The sequence below is a fragment of the Bolinopsis microptera genome, chromosome 5 (genome assembly GCF_026151205.1).
Source record: "Bolinopsis microptera isolate Bmic1 chromosome 5, MBARI_Bmic_1.0, whole genome shotgun sequence".
In the NCBI taxonomy this organism is placed as follows: Eukaryota; Metazoa; Ctenophora; class Tentaculata; order Lobata; family Bolinopsidae; genus Bolinopsis; species Bolinopsis microptera.
In genome coordinates this window covers 2495883-2518893 of record NC_087076.1, presented here as the reverse complement: position 1 = coordinate 2518893, position 23011 = coordinate 2495883, and the positions used below count along the sequence as shown (strand labels likewise).

The 23011-nt window shown below is 37.7% G+C and overlaps 2 protein-coding genes and 1 long non-coding RNA gene across 3 annotated transcripts in view; 2 read left to right on the top strand and 1 right to left on the bottom strand.

Annotated features, from left to right (window-relative positions):
- The window catches only part of LOC134814625 (dynein axonemal assembly factor 6-like), a 99041-nt gene that overhangs the window by 59121 nt on the left and 16909 nt on the right, over positions 1–23011 (top strand). The window lies entirely within an intron of this gene.
- On the bottom strand, positions 654–12351 carry LOC134815008 (uncharacterized). The gene is made up of 8 exons (XR_010160205.1): positions 11906–12351; positions 11491–11652; positions 11263–11346; positions 9673–9756; positions 7474–7531; positions 7101–7160; positions 3167–3271; positions 654–2584 (listed from the first exon to the last, which is right to left on the bottom strand). It is a non-coding gene; the product is annotated as an uncharacterized LOC134815008 (long non-coding RNA).
- LOC134815007 (recQ-like DNA helicase BLM) lies at positions 7491–10019 on the top strand. Its single transcript, XM_063823439.1, has 6 exons — positions 7491–7562; positions 7847–8009; positions 8142–8204; positions 8322–8465; positions 8605–8733; positions 8910–10019. The coding sequence occupies exons 1-6, from the start codon at positions 7557–7559 to the stop codon at positions 9149–9151; spliced, it is 747 nt and encodes a 248-aa protein (XP_063679509.1). The 5' UTR covers positions 7491–7556; the 3' UTR covers positions 9152–10019.

Here is a 23011-nt window from a genome sequence, read left to right as displayed (position 1 = left end):
TCTTTCCTAAAAAAAATTTTCTTTCCTAAAACATGATTCGTGATTGTGGATTTTATTGGTAATACTGATTATCCATCATATTCAGTATTAATATTATCCATTATTTATTCATTGACATCCTTCAATCTCCAAAACAAGGTGTGAAGGTAAATTAACTTTGAGCCTTGTTTTGGCGACTGCTTAATCGATGGGCAAGTAGGTATTTGTTTTTTACCTGAGGACCCCAGGCTATTATGTTCATTAACATAGCCTGGTGAGACTGAACCCTCTAATACGCGCAAGTCTCTCTAAACGGGCGCGTTTTTGCGCGTGGAATGCTGAGCGCGCAAAATATATGTTTTGTAATGTAATAATCTCATATCTGAAGACCGTTCATACGTTTTTGAAGAAGTACGTGACAGTGGCAACAAGAGAAATGTAAGTTCTAGGTGCAGTAGCGTGATACTTCATGAAGGTTCTCCTCATGTCCTTTGGTCAATTGCAATTCCGAACTTTGACGGATCAAAGGTTTCATGATTATATAACTATTATTAATTAATGAATATGATCACATAACAACTCGCCTAGCATTCCACACAAAAACGCGACCGATGTAATTCCACCATATATTATATATGGTATATCAATTGTGTTAAAAGCCAGAGGTCTACAGGTTGAGGTAAATATAATAAAGTGATTGACATTTCACAAAATGTTAACTTTAATAATCTAATAATTTGATTACATACATCAAAGAGAACAGTACATGATGGACTCATTCGTAAACAGTAAACTATTGACATGACAAATAGATTGACGGGAGTACTATGGCCAGTACCAAATACACAATTCACTTATAAATATAATGATTCCTAGCTTTAAATTTACCCGGGGACCCCGGGCTTTGTGTTCTTAAACACAGTTGTCATATTAATACTTTAATATGAGACTTGAGTTTTAGTAAATATATTCAATTGATACGTTTATGAGAATTTAAAACGGGGTCCCCAGGTAATAAGACTCAATCGAATAGATATTTAAAAGATTTCGAAACCCAGTATTATCATACCTCTTACTGGGCGGCGCTTAGTCTGTCATTCCGCCGAATCTCTATTCGGCGGAACATTATAGCCTGGGGTCCCCAGGTAACATACCTCATGCAGGTCATGCATTTTCGTATAATAAAGAATGAAATTTACCGCGGACCACCGTACTGAGTTTCTACTGAACAAGGTCTACACTAAACAGTAAACAATAAACATGCGATCAAGATGTTTAATCACTCAACACTCGACCAACACGTAGGATACTTTAACACGTACTTCAAGTGACTATTTAAAATCCAACCCCAAACTAGAGTGTAGGACTAAAGCGTATGTTGAAAACCCGTACGAGAAACTAGACCAACATCCTTATTATATATTTGTCATAACCCCTGGTCATAAAACCAAAACATATCAGAATAATTTTTCATCAATTAGGCTTATTTGACGTTCATAAAGCTCAATAACATTAACAACCGAACACAAGTTTTCAAGTTCCAACTTGAATTGCTTCAAGAGTTTGTTGGCCTATTCTTGCTGCAAGGAGAGTTCTTCGCTCTAAAGGTATGTCTTGAGGACTGTCGTGATGATGGCTAATACTCTGTCCACACTCTTGTACTTCTGAAGACTCTGTAAGTGTAACAAACGGGTGTCGGCGGAGGCTGCAGATTCAAGGAAAGGAGCGTTGAACCAAGCTCTTAAGTAAACGAAGACAACAACGTGAGCCATCTTCTGCACGTCTCTCTTCTTCGTCCAGTGAAGTGGTATCTAGTGAAGTAGAATCATTTTCATAATGTATATGGACTTAGCCATCCATCTGACATGGTGGTCAGCTCCAGGTCTTTGTATCTGGAAGACGCATCCTTTCTTCATCTCTATGCTTTCTCCATGGATAAGTTTAGCTCTAGTAATTCCTTTTATTCTCCTGGGCTGGTTGTTGAGTTGACGGATTTGAGTAATGAAGGATAGAAGATCTTCCGTTCCTGTTGCAAGTAGGGATATCAGGAAGGACAATGTTCTGCAGATTGAGATCTTCCCAGGAGGTCTTCATGATCTTAAAAAGGGTTACTTCAAGTGATGTTGTGTCACCGAACAGTTGCTTAGAGGCAGATCCTCTTACAAGATCCGCCTCAAGGACGTGATGTCTGCAAGCCATCAAGAGGATCTGTCGATTGAGGAGCGGCTGAAAAGTAGGACATGCTCCTTTGTGGACTCCAGTATTTTATGATGTCGTATCAAATTCATCGGCTATTATTTTATCTGCTAGGCTTCGGTCGTCGAATCTTCTTCACTTTCTCTGCCTCTTGCTAGTTCCTGTAGAGTCACTTGTCTTACAGATTGCAAGTATGTTTACTTTCCTAAATCATCCGAGGTCTGCTAGAAGTTTTCTGTCGAAATTTATCTGTTTGACATTGGAGGAAAAGTCTCCTTTGATCTTTGCTGCTTGCTCTGATCGGACTGAGGCTCTGTGACAACGTGCAGTGGACTTTAAGAGGGATTAACAGCTTCATATCCCCGTGTCTCCACCGAGCAGTGAGATGCAGTGTCTCCTCAAACCGTCACTGAGGGAAAGAAAATAAGATTCTACGTGTGAAAATGAGAGAAAATGTCCAACTTCTATCATGAAATACCGGCTGCCAGACTTTGGGGCCGGAGTGATATGATCCACCATATACGTCATCAAGTAATTAACATGCAAGCTTGAAGCTTGTGGCGTATAATTAGTGATGTGATCCATGGATTGAACCCCCCCCCCCCCCCCCCCCCCCTTTAGCAAGAGCTCCCGTCCTTTATGTGATCTACGAGTCGAGAAGTCAGATCATGTTGACTTCTTAATGTACAGCTATGATTTATAGAATTGACATGTGAACTCTACCCCAGATCTAGCCCATTTCTATGTCAATTAAATTCAATCCATGGATCACATCACTAATTATACGTCACTAATTGGTGACGTGATCTGACCCCTCTTTGGGGGCCGGATCAGTTTCCGGTCCCAAAGTCTCCCGTGGAAATACCAAGGAGACGACAGTAAATTATTAACAAAGCTGATTTATTTTTAATTAAAGATGACCATGCAAAAAGGCTTTTAATTTTAACAACCAGGATTTAAGCCAGGCAGGATAGCTTTTAATAGTGAATACCTGATTTCGAGAGATACAACTGCAGCCAAGACCGATATCAAGACGAAGGAACTCCGCAAATTTCTGGCCAAAAATATATCGTCTTTGTTTATTGCAGATCCCCTCCTGAAAGAATAAGTGTTCGTTTAGAATCTATATAAAAACCCATTCATTTGGGCTAATAGCATCGATCGGAACTTTAATAACTGTAATGATATCCCAGTTATTTTTTACTGATCTTCTTTGTAGACTTATCAGAACTTGGGGATAGGGCAAATGAGATTAATAATTCATTGTTTGTGACAGAATAAGCCTATATAATATTTATACTCAGAACTTCTCTGACATACGCTGCGACAATCTGGCTCAATGGTGTGTCCAAAATAAAAAGCATAATTGAACAATCCTAACAGCGGAGAAATGATAATCTTAACAGGAGATAAAAAAGTGGAGACATTAGTCAGTCTGAGAGCAGAATGAGGAAACCGTTACAAGTACCGTGCTATCAACTCAGGTCTGCCTTTTCTGATTTGATGACCATCCTACTACTCACTAAATCGGTATCTCAGCAACGCACCGAAGATACTACCTGCCATGATTATTGAGTCTAGAAAACTCTATTCACAGGTTAGTCAGGTAGTGGCTTACATTCTGATGACATCTCTTTTTGGAGGTTTTCCGACTCTCAGACCACCTAGTTGAGTGTGTACCACAACCTGCACCATGCCCAAAAGTCCGGAAGCCCTGGACCTATGTGACAAGCCTGCCCCTGAACAAAAACAAATCCTAAGCAGCGTACAGCAGCTAGAGAATATTCTCATAGGGGGGGGGGGGGGGAACGTAGAATAAAGTAGAATAAAGTAGAATAAAGTAGAGTAGAATTCTACGTTGCCCCCCCCCCCCTCTCATAACAGGAGGGTTACCATCGACTTCTGAGTTCTGGAATCTGGACCAGCTCTGGTCAGTGGGCATAAGTTGGGTCTTATACCAACGTCGTGTCTTATTTTAGAGGGTTGTTGCTTTGCAGATGGCATACTGTGGCGAAGATATTATAGTATTATATCTCGGTCATATGAGAAACCAGAATTCTCATTTTTTTCAGGACAAATGTAATGCGATTGAATTATTTCGATTGGGCACTCAGTGACTGAGCTATTAGGACTTTTGCCCCCCTCCCCCCTGTATATTTATCCTTGCTTGGCGACACAAAATTACACCGAGACTGAAATATCAGACTGACTTATAAGTTGTTACCAGCAACTTTCGATTGAGGCGATATTAATTTGGGCCGGGGTTCAAAGCTTTACTGTACATACATCTTCAAGGGGAACAACTAGTCTTTCAGTTTTCGAATAGTTATTTAATTGCGTAACTGAAGGAAAGATCACTTTACCGTATGCACTTGAAAATTCACGTAACTTATAACTTAGGAACATATCGAAGTTCCGGTGTCGTGTAGAGTGATTTATATCTATTGTGTCAGAATAAAGCTGGCAGACGTGCCAGTACATTATACAAATTCTAAACACTATAATTACAGTTGAATAGAATGTATGATGTTCAGAGCTGCGTATAAGTGTCATCTTAGAATATATGCTATAATTCTGGTTTATTACAGTAGCTGGCATTTGCCGAAAAGATTACAGATTTCAGTAACACACTAACATGTAAATATGCCTGTTTAGAGAGATTTTCTCAAAACCCGTCTCAAATACCAAAGGCAAAACTATTAGTAGCACCATTAGCTTTAAACCCATCTGGGGATAGCACTAATTTATATAATATTATAATATCGAGCAGGAAGGCTCAAGGCGGGAGGGGTTATGTTGTTTTTGCTCACAACATCAGTTATCAGTATGATACGATTCTACGCCTATCGAGAACTGAGATATGGACAGTATGGCGGAGATTCTTGAAAAACCGCCAACTTTAACAAACTAAGGTTTAACTTATAATAGCTTTGCTCGGACATCAAAGCCGCACTAAGTCAAGTATCATTATGGAACCGGATTTAAAGCGAATAGAATCCCACATTTCGCCTTTTAAACAAACAAATAGCATTAATAAGAGCTATTGGTCGATGTTTGCTTCTTCTTAGTAAAATCCCTCACTTTCAAATAGTCCTTAAACCTTGGTGAGCTAAACAAAACACTAGGGACATTATGATGTACGCCTAATCTTCAACTCAAAAGTCACAGTAAACTATTGGGACCAGAATACAGTAGTTTATTTATCTGACCGTAAGGCGTAACACCAAAAGCGGTTCATCCCAGTTTATTGACTAAACCAATTTGTCCGTTTCGCAGTATAGTATAGTACTTTTACTTTCACACTCTCTCACACTCTTTGTTCACTAAATAAGTAAGATTATACGTCACGTACAGTACGTGATCACGTTATGATTGTTAAACCGAGACGATACGTCATAATCATATTAAAAGGAACTGCGGTGCGCGCGCTTAACGTACCTCGAAAAATGTTTGAGCGTGGGTCCTTTTTTTATCTAAAGGTGACATATTTGCTAGTTTTTTAGAAAATTAACCATAATTTGTCCCGTTAATCGTCACTACTTATTACTAAGAGGTGTCACGTCACTAAAAAATTTATTACAAATACACCAAAGGGCCCTGTATAGCTAGACACATTCCCTGACTCGTAATTACACTGACTGTTAACTATATCACGTGACATGCATTCAAACTCTCTTATTTAGACATGCCGTAAACATATTAAGCACCCACTGTATTAACCCAACATTCTCGGGCAGTATCGAGATAGCCCGACCACTGTCCGCGGACAACTGTCCGCGGTCAGTTGTCCGCAGACACCTGTCTACCAGATCATATTACTGTATAATAACAGTATCCCCTGAATCAAGCAGGGTTCACATCATCCCCTGAATCATTGAATCGAGCAGGGTTCACATCATCCCCTGAATCAAGCAGGGTTCACATCATCCCCTGAGTCAAGCAGGGTTCACATCATCGCACGCGAATTTCAATCAGCGGTGGTGTCAAGGCTTATTAAACGATTAAGCAACCTTACGAGATCAGTTCACATCATGCAATATATAAAGAATAACTATTATCAGACTGCATCAATCATTTCTATAATCAACTCCTTCTTGAACAACTACAACTATGGTCTCAGAGAAAACGAAACGGATGAACTCAGCCCTACTCTGCGAACAGCAGTTGTATGAAGGTCTTGAGAGCGAGCTTCTGTCCAGAGAGGATGCTGTCTGTTCTGATATTCTTGTACTTCTTGCAGGGGGAGCAGCGCCATATCAGGCCATCTGGAGACTTCGAGGACGAGGAGGGAACCAGGGACATAGATGCATTACACCCAGAACAGGACATGGAGCTCTTTAGGAGGTTTTTCTGGAATAGGAAGTCTCGAGGGAGGCGGTGGGTCCATTAATTTCGTCCATTAGACAGAAGAGTACCATGTCAGGAATTGGAATAGTTGTTGTTGTTGATGATGGCAACTGATAATACTTCACCAAAAACGAACGACTTATATACCACATTTTAATCGTAATCATTTATTTCATTGAGCAATCAATATTATTAGTAACTAATTATATCCGAGAGACCACATTTGAATCTATTTTGAACTATTCACAAACACCTGTTTGCTTGATTCAGGGGATACTGTTATTATACAGTCTGCGGACAACTGTCCGCGGACAGTGGTCGGGCTATCTCGATACTGCCCATTCTCGGAAGTTTTAAACATTTGTGGTTAGGTACTATAATGTTCAAAACGCCCCAGTTTGAAAACTTAATTACTTAGCTGCCCTATCGGTATTCCTTGGTCTACATTATTGTACTAGATTGGATAAATATTACAATTAAAATGACCTTCGGGACGTTATAATATCTCGTAATACCCCTGGTTTCTCACCATGATAACGCCAACCAACAAAATATCAATTTTTCTATTGTTCACCAACCTTCGTTTTGGAGAGTTAAGAACACGCTCCTTGCATCTTCTGAAGTTGTGGTGTTGTGCCCTGCGGAATGGGATTATGATAACAACACAAAATTAGGAATATTTTGGAGTGTATCGTATCAGCACATTAATGTAAACTTAAATTTTTTAGAATTGCAGTAATTGTATACATCTGTTGTTATTACACATTTATTTGATAAATATATTATATAGCCAGATTTCTCTGCTTTAACATTTAGAAAGAACTAGAGCATATGTGACACTTTCTGTAATGTTGCATCAGTTGATGAGAATCTCGCAAAATCCTGTTAATAGCAGGATTTCTTTAATTAATATCCCGGGAAAGCTAGACATAGTACCACTGGTGTCCTTACTTGAGAATGAAGCAGAAGAGTGTCCCAGGGTGATAATCTTCGAAAACTCGTTGGTTGACTGCGGATATAGATATTTAGAATTCATGCAGGTAAAAATGGTTATTTGCCAGCATATATACAATTAATATGATTGATTGTGCACATACTTAAATAATTCATTTTATGGCCACATGTTTAGCTTATATGGGATATAAAATATTGAAGACTGACATAACCATTTAACTTGTTCATACTTAAACTTGTTAAACTGTTGTTTAAAAATTTCTTTTTGTGCCGGGTTATCAGCATTTAAACCATCTACCGACTTAACTAAAGTTAACTGTGTACGGAACTCATTATTTACCAATTACCAGTGACATTTTCTTAATTTCAGGCACTCAAAAAGGATCCGAGGAAAATTAGTCTTGTTGAAGTATTTCACTCCCAGATACCAGACAGTAAACAGGAAGAAATAGCGGCTGATCTAATGAATATCAATGGGCGTATCAAATTCGTCATAGCTACAAGTGCCTTATCTATGGGATTTGATGCAGCAGGTATGTACTATGTTTGGCACCAAGTATATCGAAGACTATTTTAAACACCTTTAAACAGTCTATTTCAAACAAATGGATTCTCTGTGTTAAACACGGTTAATAGTAAATTTGATAAAAATGTATATTCTTTAGGGATCCAATACGTCATCCATTCGAAAATGGCTCGTACGGCAGAGGATTTCATCCAGATGATTGGTGGGTAATGTGAAACAATTAAGTTATTTGTAATAATTTTATAGAGCGCTCTGCACATATACCTCTATTAAAGGTTTAACGAGCTTAATTGTCTTAAACGTTGCTTTTTAATCTCAGGTCGGGCTGGGAGAAGTGCAAATCTAAAGGCGATATGTATTGTATTTACGCACAACAAGACCAGGGATATGGACGGAGAGTGTCTTATGTACCGCGACCAGAATGGAACTTGCCGTAGGATAATACTTTCTGGTACCTTTAAAGGTAAAACAGCTCCACGTAGTCCTACAATTGAAAAAGTAATTCAATATCCTTTATTAGTTGGCAAATACTTTAAGTTCTCCAACGGCATTTGAAATCACAAATTTTAGCCATTTCAATGCGATGACATAAATGTCATCAGGGGTACTCAAGCTGCATGACAACGTTTATAACGATACTTGCTGCGATGTTTGCAGACCTTCCCAAGACCCACTCATTCAAAGACTCCGGGAACGGAATAACAAGCAGAGGAGGTCGGATGTAGACATGCGTGAGTACTGAGTACTTAGTACCGAATGTTTTAAATCACATGTAATATTTGTAACGTTCATGCCTAAACTGTGCTTTTTTGCTTTTATCGAAAAGTAATGATAACAACAACAACAATTTAACTTTGTGCTCCTGCGAGTGGTGAAGAATCAGCAATATCAGTCATAATATTTCCAGAACCTAGACGCACAGTGACGAAAGAAGATAGGGAGTTCTTTGCAAAAGCGTTAGCATGCCAGCTGACGTCCTATAGTGACAACAGACCCTTTCTGGACTGTGAACTCACGGAAGGAGTCATTAAACTTCTCACAAATGAATGCGGACATATTTTTAATTTGGAAGATATTGAAGGAATCGTGCCAGGACTGAGTGACAGGGTGAAGAGGGACATACTAGTTATAACTAACGATATATTTTAAGTAACCTCGTCTCAATTTTCGTTTATCGCAAAATAGCGGAGACCTAATCATGAGTCAACCGGTGAATTACACATTTGTTTGGATATATTATAAATCATATGTTCAAATTGAATGTATACTTACTTAATGGTAATTAATTAAATAAGACATTTTGGAGAAACTATTTAGATTGAGGATTTTAGATTAAGTTCAAATAATATATTAAATCTTGTATGCTCAAATACGTTGAGCCCAAATTCTGCACAGTACGTTTTTTACAGTGTTATTAAAGTCTATTTCTGGCAACAGGGGTATGGATCCTTTGTTTACCTTTGATACATTTTCAGTTCGGTCCATAAATTAAAACTTGATTACTACCTTGAGTTAACATATTTGTGTAATGTATAGTGTATACTGCACTGTATATTATATAAATATAATACAATTGATTAATATAGAAGATTTCAATAGAAAAAGGTTCAGGTATTTAAATAAGAAAGAAATGTGTTATAATTCTTAAATTCGTAAAATTATGAACTTACATAGTGTTGTGACAGTAAGCGGAGTAGTCTAGAAGCTTTCTTGAGGTTGTCTTGTGTCTACTGTACTCGTTGAACAGAATTCAGCTGAAATAGAAAGAGGGTTAAACTGAGTAGAATAATAATGCGTTGATAAAGACGTTGATAGTTGATAAACCTGATTGTTCCACTGTACAAATATGCAAAAACATACATTTTGACGACGGAATCTCGTCGAACCATAGTAAATACAGTTATATGCCATCTGCAAAGCTACAGTAAAATGTAAAACACGGCGGAGCTATTGAGGCCAACGTATACCAACTGATGTTTGGCCCGCCCTTATTATATACATTCATCAAGTACCAACTCACGATAAACAACGCGACTAAATGATCACAATATTTAACTATGAAGTGGACACCTTATTCGCCCGGAATATAGTTGTTGAATGTACGGGGCAGATTTAAGCGCCAAATATTGCGTGTAAATAATTGTATGTACATTATATGACACACCTTGGTAAAGCGGATTAGTTAGTATGCTTGCTTATAGCCTTTTATGAACGATATTCCACTCATGTCCTGTTTACGTCTGTAACTATGGCGACGGGGACGGGTTACTAAGGAGAATTATGCAATTATATCATATATGAAGGAGAAGGTTGGACAGTGTTGCCAAGTTGGGCTGGGTTTAGATGTTAGAGTGATTACAACGATTTTAGGATCAAGTTCATTTTTATTCATTTCGTTCATTTCATGAACCAAGGGATTATTTGGCACTTCTGAGAGACTGAACATGTTAGTTCACATGCCCATTGCCCCTCTACCATAACAGATCAATTTTAAGTCAGTCCAGGCATAACTACTGCCCAAAAGCCTGTTCCAAATTTGTCTCAATCCAGTTCCAAAATCTCAACTACTCTGAAACCAAAATGGGACATTGCCCTTAGAGCCCTTTCTGAGCATGCTAGAGCCTCCAAACTTTTCAGGAATACTCCTAGTATCAATACCAATCGATTCTGATTGATTTCAACTCATTTCAGGCGATTTTATGGAAAGTTCATTTTTGTTCATTTCGTTCATTTCATGAACCAGGGGATCATTTGGCACTTCTGATCAGTGACTGAACATGTTAGTTCCCATGCCCCTTATACCAGATCAATTTTAAGTCAGTCCAGGCATAACTACTGCCCCAAAAGCCTGTTCCAAATTTGTCTCAATTCTGTCTTACTGTTCCAAAATATCGGATTCATGAACTCTTAGGTTTACTATTCTGTGTGTGTGTGTGTGTGACTGTGAGTGTAACCACTATAATTAGCATTGCTTCGATTGAAGCACGGTTAGAGCCGCGCGCACGTGTAGACGGTGGAGTTACTGGGCACAGTAACCCTCAGACTGGGTGGCGCCCAGCCTTTCATTTCACCGAATGTCTATGTTAATGATAATTATAGCCTGGGGTCGCCAGTAACAGGAAAGTGTGGAGTATTGGTTATATGTGTGAGTAAGGGCCAATTGTAAACATGTAGGTGGACAAATATTTGTTATGACTAACGATATAATCTGCCGTACACATTAAGAGATTGTAACAATTACCCTCAATTTAACATGTTACCTGATTAAGAGATAATCTATGCTATGTATAGGTCACGTTCCCTGATTTCTAAAGCCGCTCTCAATTACTATCTGTAATTTGACCCTGGAAATGTAACTAATTGAACAAATGGCAGATAATATTAATGATAAAATATAATATCGAGCTTGGAGGGGTTAATCAAAAGAAGCTATCAAATAAAGTGAATTGTTAAATGAATGTACTTAATTTAAAAAATAAAATAACAACCTTTATCCTATAAGTATAATATAATATGAAGATCGTCGAGCTTTGAGAACTGAGAAGTGAAGAAGTCTACCATCTTGCAGATGAAACTATATGAAACACAATCGAGTTTATGAATTAATTCTTCGATTTATCGATCCGCTCGTCTTAATATTATCTCTCTATCTAAAATTATCGAGTTAAGGTTTAAAAAGCAACTGTCGAAATTGTAAGTATTTCATGATAAATCATAGCTCAAGATGGCTAATCTAGTTATTCTAGCCGCCACATTAACAAATACTTAATACTTATTCATGGCAAACTCTAAACAAATAAATTGAATATTCGCATAAAATCGGAACTTTTGTCTTAGTATTATATTATATCGCTAAAACGATTAATCTGAACTTATAAAAATACGTGAGAGTCAATTTCTTACCTTGAGCGAGTCCTTCGCAATTGACGGAAGCAATCATCTCGAAGAGGGAGGGAATGGAATTCAGCTAAAATAGAAAGAGAGTTAAACTAAGTAGAATAATTATGCGCAGCTGCGTTGATAAAGACGTTGATACTTAATAAACCTGATAGTTCCACTGTGCAAATATGCAAAACCATAAATTTCGACGACGGAATCTCGTCGAACCATTTACCATGGTAAAAACAGTTATATGGCATTACATCTGCAAAGCTACAGTTCTCAAATGTAAAACACGGCGGAGCAATTGAGGCCAACATATACCCACTGACTTTTGGACCACTACACCCTATACATGTATAAAGTACCAACTCACGATAAATTATATCATATAGCAAGGAAGGCTATGTAATTTACCTAGAAAAATTTCTCAGTGAGACAGAGGAAACTATATCATGTTGTTGAGGACAGCTTCGCAGTTATATATTAATATGAAGGAGAAGGTTAGACAGTATAGCCAAGTTGGGCTGGGTTTAGAGTGATTATAACGATTTTACCGTCGAAGCTTGTTACATCTTTATACTCTCACCAGCATGGCAGCATGTGCAGTTACATCTAAAATGACTGCGTATATCGTTAAATTTATAGTTAAAGACAAGTTAAGGCCGGTACGCGTACGGTACCTTTGAAATAAATGAGACAACTGAAAACAATAAAGCTAGCAGTAAAAACATCGCTGCTGATATAAGCTACGTCATAAACCGCTAATGATAATGGTACTGAATTATTATGGTTAATTTGACACGGCAACTCGTGTATGTTCTACTTGAGACTGTCTCCGTGGTAACCAGAGTTTGAAATATTCAGATTCATCTTATATTATGCGGAAGGAGCTATCACACTCACCAGTCACCATTCTATAAGTATTAACCATGTACACGCTATTACATTTTAATTGAGCTCAAATAGTTTACACAGGGCGGTTGCCTTTTTTCCATTCAATCCTTATATAGCGAATCCGGAATCAGGGTAGAATAATAATGAACAGTGCGTTGATAAAGACGCTGATAAACCTGATTGGCCCACTACTATACATTCATCAAGTGCCAACTCACGATAAACAACGCGATCATTGATCACAACATAATATTATGTAACTATATAGTGGACACCTTATTCGGGATATATTTGTTGAATGTACAGGGGAAGATTTAAGGGCCAAACATTGAGAATGAGTGTAAACAAATGTGTACCTGAGAAAAATGTTCTGAGTGAGACTGACGAAAACTATATTATGTTATTGAGGACAGCTTTGTAGTAATATGAAGAAGAAGGTTGGACAGTGTTACCAAGTAAGGCTTGGAGTGATAATAACGATTTTACCGTAGAAGATTGTCATAAATAGCATACGTAAGGGTAACAAAGTAACAAGATTTACAACAGTTTCAAGAATTAAAATAGCAAATTATATAAAAGTGTCAAACAGTATAATTATATAAAATAAATTTAGTCAAGTGTTGCAATTGGCAGAGTACATTCCAGACTACAGAGCTGAGGTAACGGAAATCGTCCACTGCTACTTATATTATATCTAACATGAAATGGCAAATAAGAATGTGAAATTAAAATTTCGATTTCGATTGAACAGTAGTTTGAATTAAACAGTTGTTCGCCTAGAATTTGAGAAAAAGAACAGATGTGAGGATTAACGAGAATTTTTAAGTGTGTACGCAATTGCATGTTAAACTCCATGATTTTATATCTGGCAGTTTAAGATGGATAGATGAAGCCAAAATGAGGACGACAATGCGAGACTTTCAATAAAGAAATTACCAATATCCTATGACACCATGACATGACACCATATAAATTGTGTCAAAGAGCATTGAGCACGACTAAGGTCCCGGGTGAATGTCAACCTAATCAGGTATGAGGTAATGAGAAATAATGCTAGCTCTATGCCTTATTCTTTCTCAGAATCAGTAACACTATCTATATACAGGGTGGCCCATGATAGTCTACCCATCCTTATCTCTTAAAATTGTTACAGGTCGCTGAGATCTTGCTTATTATTTTATTTCAGAATGGAAAAGCGCCATAACTTACGTTCTGATTAATATTTTTGCTTCAAATTTTTAGAGAATGTCAATCATAATTAGACACAACTTCGTGCTAAGTTTTGTGTGAGTCTGAGCTTGTCTGGCAAAATTAGCTCCTGAGCGAGCTAGCGTTAATTTCTCACCCAGAACTGTTTACATTGGTTAATAGAAACCACCAAAAAAAATCCTGGGTAAAAAAATTAAAAAACCACCGATTTATTTATGTTTTACCAATTCTATTCACCACGATGCATCGCACATTCCATTCTCTACACTGCTGTACAGTGTACATCCTATATTTTAACTGATAAGGACTATCACAGATGATCCTTCCTGCTTGTTTATATCGTTCTGCTCACTTGCCTTAACAAATTTAAAATTATAGCTGGATGATTAGCCTACAATTTTATCGATACTGAAATCAATTGAATTGCGTTTCTCGGCAGGCACCACAAGAAGGTTCATCCATTGCCCGCCGTGTTGGCGATTAAAATCACCGTTTGTGTTGGCGATTAAAATCACCGTTTGTGTTGGCGATTAAAATCACCGTTTGTGTTGGCGATTAAAATCACCGTTTAGAGAAGGTGCTCAATGTGACCACCGCCTCGGCTCTTCAGGACGTCCATCCTCTTGGCTACTGATAAACAGGAGTTCTGGCAGTGAGTGATGGGGATGTTCCGCAAGTTGTCACGAATGACAACTTCTAAAGCAGCAAGGTTGGGGATGGGTAGACTCTCGTAGACCTTATCCTTCAACCATCCCCACAGGAAGAAGTCGCAAGGAGTGAGGTCAGGAGAGCGGGCTGGCCAGTGTTGAGCAAGTTTCTCTCCGATCGTCATGCTCCCAAACTGGTCACCAAGGTAATCAATAATGCGGTTGGGGATGTGCACTCTCGCCCCGTCCTGCATAAAGCTCATGAGAGACGGATCCAGGTCGTGGTGTGCACAGAAGTTGAAGAGTTCTGGTATGAAGAAGCTCTGCAACATCTGTAGGTAGCGATCTCCGTTCACAGTTACAGTGGCACCAGCTGCATCCTTGAAGAAGTATGGTCCGATGATTCCGTGAGAAGAGGTCGCACACCAGACGTTCAGCTTTGGAGAGTTCTGAGTAGGTCTCTGCTGCACGCTGTCAGGTCTCTGGCTGCCCCAGTGTATTGCGTTGTGGCTGTTGACGGAACCGTGGAGGCAGAACTTGGCTTCGTCGGTCCACCAGATGTTTCCGATAAAGTCCTCGTTTGTGGAATCTTTCAGAAGCAACCAGTCAGCAAAGCGTACTCTAACTGGTGGATCCTGAAGCTGCAGAGTGTGGTGAACTGTCCAGCGATAAGGGTACAGTTTCAGTTCAGTCCTCAGAATGCGTTGCAAAGTCGTCGTAGGTATGCCAAGATTGGCCGAACGTCTTCTGGTCGATTGCCTGGGGTGGTCTGCCACAGATCCTACTACAGCCACAGTGTTCTCAAAGGTCACTCCCGTAGATGGTGGACCAGATGCATCCTTTTGTCGGTTGGTGACAACTCCATGTTCTGTAAATTTCTTCTTAAGGTTGTAGACTGCTTTCCTAGTAGGGGGAGTGATTCCAGGGAATTTCGCTATTAACAGTTGGATAAGAGCTGCGAAGGGGGTATCCTTGGATTCAGAAACAATAAATATCCGTTGCTGGAGAGTTAGTAGAGGCATGATGAGATGATCGTTAATGGTTAATAAATTGTTGCGACTTTTAAGGGGGAAATCTATCCCTGCTATCGTAAAATTCCCATGAGAATTCATAAGATTATGGATTATCGACCGGAAATCTACGTTATCGTTTGTTTTCTTTTCAAGTTTATTTACTCATCTCATGGGAATCGGCTGACCTGCTGTAAACCTATTTCAAACCACCGTTTGTAAAATCGATAAAATTGTAGGCTAATCATCCAGCTATAATTTTAAATTTGTTAAGGCAAGTGAGCAGAACGATATAAACAAGCAGGAAGGATCATCTGTGATAGTCCTTATCTGCAGTTAAAATATAGGATGTACACTGTACAGCAGTGTAGAGAATGGAATGTGCGATGCATCGTGGTGAATAGAATTGGTAAAACATAAATAAATCGGTGGTTTTTTAATTTTTTTACCCAGGATTTTTTTTGGTGGTTTCTATTAACCAATGTAAACAGTTCTGGGTGAGAAATTCAAGCTAGCTCGCTCAGGGGCTTAATTGGTCAAATAAGCTCAGTGAAGCTCTCAATCACACAAAACTTGCCACAAAGGTTCATCTACTTGTTATTAACATTCTGTGAAATTTAGAAGAAAAAATATTTATCAGAACATAAGTTATGCCACTTTTTGTTTTTAAAATAATTAGCAAGATCTCAGCGACCTGTAACAATTTTAAGAGATAAGGATGGGTAGACTATCATGGGCCACCCTGTATAAAGTGCAACTTAATGATCAGGCTTTCCGATAAAAGATATTTACCGGCAACTTTCTTAAACAATAATCACACATTGATTTATTAAGTCTATCGGTCAGAGAACAGAAAACAGGGATGTGCTACTTAAAACACACGAAATAACTGGGACCAGTGCAAATACGTAAAGTCATATTTTACCTGATTGTTAGTAGAGTCAGTTTAATTTACTCCATGTCTAATGTCTATGATAACTAGGATGAAGGATGCTTCGTTATAAAGTAAATCGTAGACGTGATTGCATTGACACTGACAGATGTACCAATAACCAAAGGTTCAAATAATCAAAAGTGAGCTAATATGTTCTTCGCAGATGGATGAATAGAGAACTAAGTGCTGCAGATTGATCATTAAATATCACAAAAGAGCGACACTAATGACTAAAAGCATTGTAAACTAACATGGTACGATAGCATGATACGATAGCACACTAGTTAGACCAAGACAAAATAGATGAAATTGCAAAAGTGAAACGGAAAATAAAAGCCAACACCACGTATAGCAAGATAATAATGTTAATTATAACGAGGATCGAGAGGTACTGAGGTAGTCATGACAATCGCAGTTTGCTAAAAACGTCGGTGAATAGTATTATATGTCATAAACAGCCAATGATCAGCTATAATAGTACGGTTTATTTTACACGGTGACTCGTTCTACTTGAAACTGTCTCAATGGTAACAGAGTTTAAAATGTTCTTACTCTTAGTCTTAGTCTTACAGGAGATCTACACGGTGAATGTAAGTGGGTCTGGGAATCTATGGCGTAAGACTCTACGGTGGAAAACTTTACGGTGGCGCCGTACAAAAACAACAGGTGTAAAAAACAGGACTATTAGGTGGCAAAGTCTATAATCAGGCATGAGATAGTAAGATAAAGAACTTAAGAAATAATGCGAGCAAACAAATGTTATATTTTTTTATCGATATTGATAAATTGGCAGGTGTCCCTCATTAAATTTATGAGTTACAGGAATTGCAAGAGTGGCAAATTCGAATTCGAAACAATAAATTTGGATTAAACAGTTGTTTGCCTAAAATTTGTGACAAAGAACAGGCAAGGGGATATACAAGGATTTCTAAAGTTATGATATTACACGATATAAATTGTGTCAGTGGTCACATAAGCCTGTCCTATCCCAGGTAAATATCAATATATAATCAGGTACTAGATAGTAAGAAATAATGCGAGCTCTCAGCATATATCTCAGAGTCAGTATCACTATCGAAATATATTGTGGATTGTACGACTGAAAGATGAAGTTTATTAAATTCTGAGACAAAATATTTAACGGCAGCTTCCTGAGAACAGAACACGGGGATTTGAAACTTAAAACACACGAGATAGCCGGAACCAGTACAAATAAGTGAAGCTATATTTTAACTAATTATTCTTAGAAGACTGTTTATGGTTTAGTTGACTCTGAGATCAAACCTTCACTACAAGAGGCTTCGTCATAAAAGTAAAAGTTGAAAGTATACGTGATCCGGATGCAATAACAGATATATTAAACGTTCAAATCATTTTACACCTACGCTAAAAACTTGTCCACCAACACTGTACAAACTACAAAAACATTTGATTGGCAGACGGATAGATAAAGAACGAATTATGAACTATAGACCACAGAATGATCGTTGAATATCATAAAAGAACGGCACATGTGCACAACACACAAAGGCGATATGAACTGATATGGAAGTTAGACCTAGGCAAAATTGAAAGAATCGCACTAACTGGGCCGCGCTCAGCCTGTCATTCCGCCTAATCTCTATTAATGAACATAATAGCCTGGGGTCCTCAGGTAAAAGCAAGCACTGATAACAGAAACAAAGAATCATATTTCACTTGTGTTGTTCCGTTGACCAAAACAAGTGCTAACAGACTAGATGGTTGATGAAATAAGCCTCTTGACTCCCATTGTGTGAAATTACTAACACTAGCAGTAACCGGTGTTTCTTTAAGGTGGGGTCAAGAGAGACAGACAATAACACACGGAATTAAAGAGGAATTAAAGAGGAATTAAAGAGGAATTAAAGAGGAATTAAAGAGGAATTAAAGAGGAATTAAAGAGGAATTAAAGAGGAATTAAAGAGGAATTAAAGAGGAATTAAACATGAAATTACCAAGGAGAACACTAACGAACTCGTCTTGGCTATACATCAATTAGAAAATGTTATTTATTAAATTTGAGATTTTTACACAACTTGGCCCATTTAGATGAGCTATACAATACTCTGTAAAAGATAACATAATATAGAATATAATTGTCTGGGAGGATGACTGTAAAATTTGGGGAAAAAAGTATCCTGTGGTTAAACAAAGCACAGATACTAACAGAAACAAATCAAACGTTTGGTTCGATCCACACTACTGATATGTAAGAATTAAGATCAGACACAGCAAATTATGACGCTCTCAAAGCATTTCACAATAAAGGATAATTTATATAGATAAATTATTAACAGGAAAATTGTTTTAATTTTGGTTCATCGAATGTTTTATATCAGATGTTGATTTCTTAAAGATAGGTGTATATTTTTGCTATTATTTCTATGAAAGGGGAGGTACGGATAAAGTACCAAACCTTATTGTGTATATTTGGTTGCAACTCCGGTAAATGATGAAACATGTCTCTTATGAGAGTGATACCGTGAGTTGCTTCCTTTTTTTAAAAATTAATTTATATAGATTAACTCCCGATTTCAATTCAGGGAGACTAATCTATTCTTGCAAAAATGTTAAAACAAACTAAATATTTTACAACATCTAGGATTAAGGACAAAGTGACTAATATAGAGTACGAGAACACATGATTTCCATCACAATGCGATCTATTAAATAAGTAATAACTAGGATTAAATATCTTAATCCATCATCAAAGATTGTACAGTATGAATATCAGACCATTAAAGCGTTTTTCTACGATCCAATTCAGAATTTTGACACTAACTGTAAAGGAAAAAGGTGCAGGGCAGAACTAATCTATAGATCACATCTAAGAGATTTCTTTCGATCACAGGTCTTCTTTGAAAACGACAAAAAGTAGCCGGGCCCGAACAGGCAGTCCGAAAGAAATAAAAACTACAAACAGACAGTATAATGGTCAACATCAATCTGACATATTTTGTTCCTTCTGAACCCTGAACCTCTTGATTTGGATTTAAGTAACACAATCTTAGTTCGGAAATTTAATTCAAATGCATAGCATGAGTATATAAAAGAAAATCTTCAGATAACTGCAAACTGATTGACAAACTAAACCATCCCTCATCAGAGTGGTAGTCATGACAGGACCATGTTACTTTGATATTAAGTAAAGCTAACATCTTTCGCTAGGGTCTTTAAACGAAGTAAATGTCGGGCAGCTAAATATAAACAAGTGTAGACAACTGGACGATTTTTTAAAAATGTCGTACGAGCAATCGAAAAGGTCATCAAAATATATTTTAACTACAGGAACAACATAAACATGAAGGAGGTACCGAAGTTACTGTGCAGTGTGATAACAGTAACACGAGGTGCAGTGAGCAGCACATCACTGATGACACTCATATCGCTCGATTTTACAATCCAATAATCAAATTTTACAATCTAACTCAGCGCGCGGCTCCTCTAGCTAATACGTTACTTTTCTCCAATTGGCAGTTTGCGTGCACGTGTCTTTTCTGAGGCCCCAATTGGTTCTAAATGATCACGTGAATGCTGGTCACGCGCACATCAACTTCCAATGAGCGTACTGCCATTTTTTCTGAGGCGATGGAGGTCGTAAATCACTCAGCCCGAATAAAGATTTGGCGGAATGACAGGCTGAGCGCGGCCCAGTAATTTGTTTTTAGCAGTGTTGAACATTGAAACAATTATAAAATGTTTATTTTTATTTTATATAACGTACAATATGAATGACATTGCTCTATCCAGAGCCCTTGCGCTTGCAGTAGCGCGCGCCCGCCTCACGGCGGTTAAAAGGGCTCTAGCTATGAACCCACCCAACGATTTTGGCACCACTCTACAGTGGTGCCAAAATTACCCGCGCTTTTGTCCTCATATGCGACGTGTGTAGCCTTTCAGACATTGATTGCGTAAACGAGGTGTCGTACGTCACCTCAAGATCGGTTGACAGGGGGCTGACCATGCCCGAACCTAATTATCATTGATTGGGTCTGAGGTCACGTGATTATGAGCCTATGAGGTCACGTGACTATGACGTCACCAGACCTTGTCCTCTGTTTCCCGCTCATTGGACCAGGTGAGCTTGCATGCTTGTGAATGTAGGTGTAAGTACAGCTGTACTGTATTTTATACCTAATTAACCCCTATACACTGTCACTATGCACTATAGAAACCTGAAAAGTTGTTACTGCATACTGGAGGGAGAAGTGCCAAGACTACCTGCGCTACAAAGACGCTGTTGTCAGCACTGCGCACGCGCGCACGAACCTTCCCATCGGGGTTCGTGGATAGGTGCTTTTCTTGACTTGTGAAACAAGCGCGCCCGAAGTGGCGCGAAAGCACATGGTTAGGTGAATGAATGACATATGCTATAGTGACGTAACATATATAATGCAAAGAAATAGTAACTTGCTAGATGTGATTTAAGTGCAATTGTAAATTGCAAAATGTTAACGTCGATTATTACTAATAACATTTATCTGGTTTTAATACAATTACATTGTACATGTCACATATAAATTGGGTAGCTGAATGAAACTTGTGCCACAGAATTTTCCGTTATTAGCATTGCAGTGTCCACGCTCTGTACTGCGTTAACGACCGAAATTTTCCCAATATGCAATAATTATTTTGCTTCTAAAATTCTCTGATAATTAATAATATATCGTGACATGTAATTGTAAAATAACAAACCTCGCGCGCGCGGCGCTTACATCTGCACCTGAGAAGTTTGTGTGGCTGTCTGCGTGGCGGGCTGTGTATTGTGTATATTATAGCTGAATTTAAATTTAAATTTATTTATAAATGTATAATAATATTAAATATGTATTGATTGTTTTGTGGTTGCTCTAACCAGAGCCCTTTCGCTTGCAGTAGCGCGCGACCGCCGCAGTACGCGTATACACATGGCTATGTGAAGTTTTGTGGTAAATAAAAATTTTGTTTTACTAAAATTTTGTTTTACTTCTCTTTCATAGTTTCAACAAAATTGAGTTATAAACATACAGCTTTCAACTGACTATGTATGAATAAATGAAATACCTGACAATACGCACTATTATAACTCAAAAGCATGAATGACTCGTAATAGTATGATGAATGATTTTTAAACTTTAGCGTGAAGTTTTGTAAATGCGCGGCGCACCTTCAATTTTAAATTATTCACCTTACTGAGGCAGGAAATGATATGATATGTTTTGATTGTTATTAATAAATACTTGTAGCGCGATGCACTACTGGGCCCCGCCGCGCATCAAATAATTCTTCTTGCAACCACTGGGTAGATCGGCAAAATGCATTTATGGGCCTTGCCGAGCTGCAAATGATTGACATCGTGAATCAAATAAATTCCAAAATTTAAATTTTGTTTTCCTTCCTATTTGATTGTTTAAAGTTCAATTGGTAGCACGAATGGACCATTTCCGTTACTTATGCATTTTGCTCTGCTAATTCCAACATTTGAATTGAGTGTGCCCTGCCAATATTTGCATCATTTGATTTAATTGTATGTAAAAATATAAAAGACAATTTAGCCAATAATTGAGATCAAAATTATCACATTTACAGATTTTAGTGAAACAAATTTTTTAGTGAAACAAATTTAAAATTTTATCCTTTATTTTACAATCATAATATAATAGTATTTATAAGCCTCCGTTTTGAAAGTTTTAAATTTTAATACATTCACATTTCTATTTAAAATTCAATTTTATGTACAAGTCAATAACTGGCCGCCAAAGCCGCGCATTCTTGAAAACAGGATTAACTTGATTATAGTTATACGACTATGTAAATTTAAAACTATCCATGGTTTTTTCTTTTAAATAAATAAATTATAATTTTACCTAATTCCAAAGCCAGCTTTGAAAAATTTACTATTAAATCATAATATATCGTCAACTTTAAATATTTACAATGCAACAATTCATTAATCTGCAAACACGCGTACTCCAGCCCCTAAACGCATAAATTGTTATGCGGCGCGGCTCAAGCCGCGCACGCACGTATTATTTTATACTGTTTGCTTTCTAATAAATATCGTGCCAATGTGTATGGTGTACGTCTAAATTGTAAACGTTCATGTTTTGTGTAAAGTGAATCCAATTGGGACTAGTGACAAGGATAAGGACCCAAGTGCCTGTACGGCTTTTTCGGGCCCCTGTGGACCACTACTCTTGAAATCACTCTACAACATTGAACATCTATATCTACTACGTCATTTGGCAATTATTGTCATTAATCTAACTTTCTAATTAATTGCCGAGGGGGAAGAGTAAACGCTTCACATTAAAATTCAATGTACAAAATTCAAAACCATCAATACGGTATTAAATATTATGGACAAGTCTATAGATCTATTTCGTAGTCATATATTCACATGATTTGCTTTATATTATCTTAATACTGTAAT